The 8,592-nt window shown below is 41.2% G+C and overlaps 1 protein-coding gene across 1 annotated transcript; it reads right to left on the minus strand.

Moving 5' to 3' along the window:
• Positions 1-2,081: 2,081 nt before the first annotated feature.
• Positions 2,082-8,261, minus strand: fbxl22 (F-box and leucine-rich repeat protein 22). Its single transcript, XM_037765950.1, is given in 4 exon segments — positions 2,082-3,351; positions 7,573-7,927; positions 7,930-7,953; positions 7,956-8,261. Coding segments are annotated over 4 exon segments (792 nt in total). The 5' UTR covers positions 8,020-8,261; the 3' UTR covers positions 2,082-3,002.
• Positions 8,262-8,592: the final 331 nt, after the last annotated feature.

An 8,592-nucleotide genomic window follows, 5' to 3' on the forward strand; every position in this document is an offset into this window, starting at 1 on the left:
GACCCAAATATTAAGATCACTGTCTTGTCGTGATTCAGCTGTAGGAAGTTGTGTGACATCCGTACATTTAGTAAGGGATAATAAACAACGAGCCAGTCATTGTTGTGAAATAAACCTTGCATCGCCCTGAAGGGGTTTACTTCACAACAACGACCAGCTAGCTGTACATTATCCCGCTTATTACACGGCTACTTACTTAAGAGATCAATAATTTGACACAAAAATGGTCCTCCAGAGTCCGACATCAGAACTGCGTCCATAGCAACGGCCTGTTATACATAGCAACGGTGTGCTATAAAGAATTAACAGACTGTAGAGCTCTGTGATTGACCAATCAGAATCGAGTATTCAACAAAGACGTATAATAATGTCATATAAACATTGCACTAACCTGTCAATGAGGCTAAGGATACAGAAATGTATAGTTGGGTGTCATCAGCGTAGCTATGAAACTCACTTTTGTGCTTTCTGATGAAATCACCAAGTGGTACCATGTAGAGACTAAAAAGGGCTGGACCCAAAATGGAACCTTGCGGGACCCCAAAACATTAAATGAAATAAATAGATAAATAAAACTGACCAACATGAAACACAATTTATCTGAATGTACCAGTAGAGATTGGAAAGAAAAAAAACATTTACATTTCATGAAATGTTTGAGATCTGAAAAGAAGATACAGTGAATTGGATTATGGTGCACAATATAGTTTAAATTTCAAATCACACAGTCAGAAAGTGGTGTATGACTTTCTCTCACAGTATAATAGGATGATATTCAACATAGTAGCAACTCTTTTCAGACACAAACTACCCTTTTGTTCATCACTTTTGCCTGGATTCCATTAGAGTGAAGGCTGGACTTGAACACTTTATTCACAATTCAGATAAATTGAAGGAGCTGCATAAATGAGGAGTCATACAGAGCTACTTACATCAGTATTGATGAGGCTGCAGCTGCCTCAAACTAAATAGCTTGCACAGCAAAAGGCAGTGCTTTTAAGGACACGCATCTGGGCAACAGGTCTTTCAAGATCGTCATCTTTTCATGATAAAAAAAACCTGCCTCTAGTGGAAACAAGCAGAGGAGTTATGCTTTGATACAGCTGTGTTGTTACATGTCTGGAGTCCTGTATGCAGCCGGATGTGCCTCAGGCGTCTCCCCACCTGGAACTCATAAATCTAAACCGTCCATGCATTTCTTTATAGTAAATGATATAGCATTTGTTGTGTGGCCTCTAAACATTGAGTCTCTGTGCAACAGAGAGCTTAGGGCTTTCTTTGTCTATTAAAACAACACATGCTATACTGTCCTCACCAGCCTCCGGGGCTTTCTTTTGTCACCATTGTGTGTTGCATTAAAGGGATACCATGTGCCTACGAGGAGAAATGACATACATATAATGATTCACTCTAATTGAAATGTGTTCTGACTCTTATCAACGCAATATGCAAATGTCCGGTTTCACTGAAAAGATACAATTATTCTTAAATGTACTCTCGATTCTCCTCTAATGACTTAAAAGCCAAATGGAATTTTTGAAATTGATCCTGTAGCCGAAACCACTCTAACCACATTTCTCAGCTCATTCTGTTTCATGTAACCAAGCACCCAACCTGTGGGAGGGCCAACAATAGTCTTCAAATACAAACTCTGTTCATTATGTTTCATTACGTATCACAAATCAGATCAACTAGCAATGGGACGCAGTTTACTCAGATATATTATATTGTCACTGAATGCAATTTAGCCAAAAACATTTGCATGATGATGCTGAGTACTTAAAAATACAGTTTACAACCACCAGTGTTATAATTCTGCAATAATGGATCAATACAAACCTGTTAATGGCTCATTGTTGCCTCAGTAGTGGTCCTGCATAGAATCCTGATCATATCTATGAGTTTGGTTTTGAATTACAGCACCAAATAAAATGTCGTAGTAGTTATAATTTTAATAGCTTTAGTTTTAGGCTGCTACTAAACACCATTATAGGAAATTATATTAACCTAATATTATAACAAGAGTCATCATTATGAAGATTCAGATTCACATTTAGAAAAACTTTATTGTCCACCACAAAGCAATGTAAAATTGTCTTTAATATATTTAATAGATAAGTAAAAAAAACACAGTCAGTAGAAAAACACAGTATCTGAGCACACGCCCTGATGGGATTACAACAATTCTTCATTGAGTTGACCCCTGTGTGGAAATTTATGGTAATTCTTCAGAGATGCACTCATAAGACGGGGAGCACGCTGCACCAGCAGCCTGCAATAAACATTTACAGACGGACACACGCCCAAAATCAACCTTTCATTTGTCTCACAATCTTATATAACACAATTCCAATCAAAGGCACTTTGTCCTCAGAGAACCTTTCCTCCCAGCTCTGACATGTCTTATCATAACAGAGACAAAGCACACAGTGCAACCACGCACCTTTTGTACTCTGTAGGTGTGCGTTTCATTTTTGGGGGAGGTGTGTGTGTGCTATTTTAATCCAACTAAATGCTATTAATGGGATAGTTTGACATATACTTTTTTGATTTCTTGTTGAGCGTTACATGAGAATATCAACACCACAATTGCATCTGAACGTGTAGCTGGTGCCAGCAGTCGGTTAGCATAGCTTAGCATAAAGACTGGAAACAGGGGGAAACAACAAGCCTGGCTGTGTCGCTTCATATTTATCATATAGATGTGACAGTGGTATTGATCGTCTCATCAACTCTCAGCAAGAAAGTGGATAAGGCCACCTGTGTATACTGTACACTATAAGACTTTATTGTGAGTGTGTCTGGAATTTTCCGTGGTTAGGATAACATGGAATTGAGACAGCTTAAAAAGTACATGTCTTCATAAGGAAGACTTATATTCAACATGTGTTTTATAAAAAGGTGGAAAAAAGGCAGCAAAAACACTTCTATTAAATAAATACTAATCACAGCAAATAAGGCATCTTAGTCAAGTCTTCAAAAGTCCAGTTACAGTATTTCCATCAGGAGAACAGCAGGACTTTCTGCAGTGTCCTCCTGAGTGGCAGCGTCTCCTCAGGCTTGCTGTCAGGGATCATATCAGCGCTCCTCTCTGCACTCAGCCGGATGCCTGGCCTCTTCTCTCCGACAGCCTGCAGCCCCGCCTGAGTGATGTTCCTGCAGAAGTCCACTTTCACCTCCTCCAGACTGCTTCCGTGGGCCACCATGCCCTCCATGCTGCGGTCGGTGATGCGGACGCAGTTCTCCAGGTGGAGGCGGCACAGCTTCCTGCAGTTCTGCAGCACGGAGATCACATCCTGGTCAGTGATGTGTCCACAGCCAGACAGAGTCAGCCAAGACAGATTGGGACACCTGTAGCACATGCAGACAGCAGTCAGTTACATCATGAACAGGTTCAATGACAGGTTTCATGCTGGAGTACAACCAGTACAAGACCTGTTCTGTGTCATCTATACTCATCACGCCTTAGGACATACTGTATATAGATGGGGAGGGATTAGCTTGTTTGGAGACGGACTAGTCTTAAGTAAGCAATGCTGTTTGACGTGTGCGCTTATTTTCAGATGAATACCTCTCAAGTCTCTTGAGTAGAATCAGATAACAGAAAAGAACATAGAGGCCGGGGGCCTGATCTGAGCCATGTGTGAATGAGATCTACACAACACCACTGTGAGGCAGCAACATGATCTGTTTAGCGATAGAGCAGTGTAATACCTAGACCAAGCTATCTTTTCTTTACACGCTGTCCCACTGGGCATGTGCTTCCGTCCTCTCAAAAAGCTTTTGTGAATAAATGGAGCATGGAGAACAATTACCGGATGTTGCTGATGAATTATAGCATGACAAAAATGCATTTTCTCATGCTCAATTTTACAGGAATTACTTCTAAAAATGAATGTGAATTGTTGCTGCATGTTTACTGCATGTTTCCAGCCGGAATCAGGAGAGCACTGCAGCCTACTGGCAGGCCGGCAGTACAGAGCTGGCAGACACAGAATCCCTCTGGTGGCAACGGATCGTGGATGTCATTCACGTTCACTGATGCAGATTACATAAAGACTTACATAATCTAACCACTTTACCACATGTGAGCCAAACATATTCCAGTTGCCTGCAAGTGTTGAGGGTGCTGCCCCAGTAACCTCTGAACATGGGGGGGCACAGTCAAGCCACGTGCCCCGTTGCATTACATGAGGCCAATTTAGGGCTTTATCAGGGGATGTGGCTGCACGCTATCGACATTAACCAAGAGAAAAAAAAGAGGAGGTGGGGCGTGGGACAACTCAAAGCCAGCGGCGTTTAGAGATTCAGCAGTCTCTAATGACTACAGTTGCTGTGTAAGTGAATGGAGGTAAACACGACAGGAATAAAAACTTCATCAACCTTTGTTACATAATCCACCCTCTCACAGCCCCTCCCCTCACTTTGGGCAGATATTTGCATGCGGTTGTTTTTTTTCTACCAAAGCATATAACTATCTGCATGCCACCTTGTGTTAATCTGTCCTTATCAAATTCCTCACTTACTCTCTCACTCACAAATGCACACTTGCCCACACGTTAGTAAGTTTTAGGCACATTAAGGAGCTGGTTCATAGCACTTCTTGTGGTGGCAAACTCACCCTATTGGTGGCTTTCTTTATTTCCATTTGCAAAATTGTTTTCCATAAATATTTTCCTGGTCAAAAGATTAAGTATTCTCTCTTATTTTAAGTTCAAAAGAAGTATACTAATAGCACAAATGAATAAACTTAATTTTGGTAAGGTTAGGGTTATTGTTTTGCAAGATACTAAACATTTTGCCCCACAGCAGGTTTATTCTGATGTCCTCTGTGCTTTTTGTGTCTAGTACAATTGCAGTTGCAATCTATCTATCTATCTATCTATCTATCTATCTATCTATCTATCTAAACTATATGCCACAAAAATGTCGGTAGTGTTTCCTTCTTTCCATGATGGCGTTCACATTAAAACAAACATCATGGAGGGCAGTCTGATCTGGTCTGAGCTGAGCACAGGCAGAACGCCACACTGCTAACCTGTAATCATCTCTCTAATGACCTGTTTGGTTTTCCTAACGGTTATTTTGTCTGGTCAAATTATCCAGTGGACTCTAAAAGCAACTACAGACATACATTTAACTTTCAGCTGCTTTTGGTCTTTCAAGTGGAAGGGGTTTATTTCAAACATGCTAAACAGATTTTGGACATCTTTAATTTCACTATCTAAATTCAGTGGTGAATATCTTCAAAAGCAGCGGAAACTGTACTTTGTAAGCAGAAGTCATAACTTATAACTTAAATAGTATAGCCCATAAAAGAGAGAGAGAAAGCATCAATTTATTCAAATGGTGTACATGACATTTTGGAATGAAACTACTCCGAAATATTTAACCATGAATGCCCCATGCCAAAGCTTCTTGTGCAACCCACACTGCATGTTAATTAATGTTGTGTAACTCTAATACTGTGACCTGAAGATAATGAAAATGAGTTCTTTATCATTGATTTAATAGTCATCTGGCAATAGAGGAGCGTCACACAGTAAACTAAAAACGGCCCGAAGTCATGCTATGTTTTATAGTTTTTTTCCATGAAGATAAAAAAAGAGACACATGAGCTTGGCGTCAGAGTTTGCGCGGAGTCTTATCCAGGAAGAGGCAGGCAGAGACAGACGCACATGTTCATTCCTCTGACAGCAACAAAGAGCCAATTGTAGGCTCCACCTGCCTGCGTAAAGCTCCAGTCTGCAGCTGACTGGGAGGGTCTGCGGCCAAATCACTCTTTATCACCCCCACAGCTTCTCTGCGTCCCCTCCCACTTTGTCACGTGCACTTGCTCTCTGCTCCCTTAGAGACAATTTGGGAGGGTTTATCAGTATGCAATGAGTGTGCCTTAAGGGCGTTGAGATACAGACAAAGTAGGTGGTTCTACTGGTCTCACAGTCTCGTGTCTTGCGTCTCAAATTTCACAATACAGGAAATCCTCACAGGGTCATACACCGAGCCAATGAGCCGGCCCCTCTTCCCTCCTCTCCTCCGGGCCAGCTGCGGCGGCCAGGCTCCCTCACATCAACGGTTATTACTGGCTGCCTTGAAGAAATTATCCAGAGACCTCATTACGCCTCTCCAGGCTGAGTCCTGCATGCAGCCAGCCACGCACACAAGGCCAAAAGCCAACAGAGCTTCATTTCAGTGACCTATCACATCCAACTGTCACATCATTCAATAAATATAATTTGGTATTTGACCACAGTTATGTTAGTTAATAGAATCAGTCTTATGTCACACAGATGTGTCACTTTTCTGTCTCCAGTCGGCTCCGGATACACCATCTGTTTCTAATGATTTTCTCCCCTGCTGCCTACAGCTAAACATGGCAGTTTTAGTAAGCCATGTGCCTCGAAATGAAAACAACTTTGTTCCCCGTGGTGGGTGTGATTGACCCCAAAGAACCCGGAAATTATGTGATCATCCTCGAGACACATCTGATAAAAAATAAAAACCTTTTTTAAGACAAAAGTTTGAATGTTCATGTGTAACAGGAAACTATGAAACCTCAAGGTCTTGTAAAAAGCAGCTGCAGGGTTGGACAAAATGACAGGAACACCTTAAAATACATGTATCCAAAATAATGCAACGTTACTCATATTCAGTTTGGATTAAGGATGTGTTGTTAATTCAGCTTCATATTTGAGGTTACAGTTTATATTATTGTCCAGTGCTGGAAGAAGTATTCAGATACTTTACTTAAGTAAAATTATTATCAGCTAAATTGACTTTAAATAGAAAAAGTAAAAGTACTCATTTTGCAGAATAATGGTCCCCATTGTCCAAAAACAACCACAGGTTTGTAAACAAAGTCAACTTTTCATGAACTCATAAATACAGCCTTTGTTTTAATGATGCATTTTCAAGCGAATTCAATGTTTGTTTGTTTTTTAAATTGAGAAGGAGGAGAATTTTCTCAACCAGTAAAGGAACACCTAATCCTTCCGTTTATCAGAAAAATTCAAATTCAAAGTCACAAAGTTTGGAGATACCTGGTTTTAATCTGAAAAGTAGCTAAAGCTGTCAGACAAATATAATGGGGTAAAAAAAATAAAAAATAGTGCCTCTGAAATGTAGCGGAGTCGAAGTATAAAGTTGCATAAAATGGAAAGTACAAGTACCTTGAATTTGTACTTAAGTACAGCACTTGAGTAAATAGACTTCAACACAGGGGTCAGGACCCCCACAAGGATAAATCTGAGGGGTCACAGGAGAGCTAATAAAAGAGTAAAAGCAATTAAAAATAAATAAATAAATAAATAATACCCAAAGCTTTGCTTATTTTTTCAGACATTAAAAAATTCTTGTGAATTACAGGATTATTTTACTCTGTGGGGACTCTAAAAGTTTCTCAAATACTATAGTAAATACAAATAGTAAATCACTCTTCAAGTAGACAATACTTTGTTTATGGTGTCACAAGCCAAAAAGCCACTGCTTTGGATTATATTACAGCATGCTGTTGGTCAACAGTATTTCATTACAAAATAAAGCAGGAGGGGAGAAGCACACACAGACACTCACATGTGGCAGACATGGGCCAGGAAAGTGCTGACCAGGCTCTCGTGTTTACTGCAGATGTCCTTCTGAAACGAGCTCTTCAGCCAGTCCTCAATGTTGCACACTTTCAGGACTCTACTTGAGTACCAGCAAACTGTCAAGGAACGCAACGAGGCTCCCAGCACAAAGTTGTCCCTGGTCAGCTGACCCGGGTAGCTGAAGTGCAGTAGAGTCCAGAGGCAGGGGTCCAGGAAAACCTCTCGCAGCTCATGACAGCTAAGGGACAAACTCCTCCGGCTGTCCTTGTCTAGGAAGGAGAAAAGGTGGAGGAGACACTCTCGGTTGAGCTGGGTGAGATGCATGGTGAACTGTCCCAAGGCAGAAAGAGAGGCCTCGTCCCTGTGGCGGCCTGCTGGTGAGCAGCAAACAATGAGCCTGCAGCCTGCAGCCTATTGTGTGGCCCAGATACATGATGCCTCCTCAGGCACATGCTGCAGGCCTGCACATATAAGGCCGGGGAGTGCGGGCTATTTTGGGAAGACAACTGGCAGTATAGCCTACGGTCGAAGATGGAAGTGTTTGAGCCATACGCTCCCTTTCCATCTGTCATGGCTGTCTCAACAGGCGGCAAGCGCTGGACTGAGCCAGATGTTTACACTGGCCTGGCCTAGTTCTCAGATACAGATACTGAGTGATACAAAAGAGAGAGAGAAACACCTCCAGAATGTCCCTGCAATAATAATGTGACCTTCACTGTGCAGAATGACAGTAGTAGCATTATATTTCAATGTGGGAGAAGGAGTCGGCCTAGAGGCCATTTTAAGAATCTTGAAATAAGTAATTGGACTTTTTTTTAGTGGAGATTCATATCAGACTCCAATTATTAGCCTATTTGAAGCAGAGTATTTTTTAAAAATGTCTTAAAACATATCACCCCTAAAGACAGAGGGGGTGCAACAAATGAAAAGTACTAATAATTTGTCCACTTCATATCTGGAGGGGCAAAGATATGAGGATCAAATGAAAATGTAATGCAATCCACTA

Source organism: Sebastes umbrosus, chromosome 4, assembly GCF_015220745.1.
Source record: "Sebastes umbrosus isolate fSebUmb1 chromosome 4, fSebUmb1.pri, whole genome shotgun sequence".
Lineage (NCBI taxonomy): Eukaryota > Metazoa > Chordata > Actinopteri > Perciformes > Sebastidae > Sebastes > Sebastes umbrosus.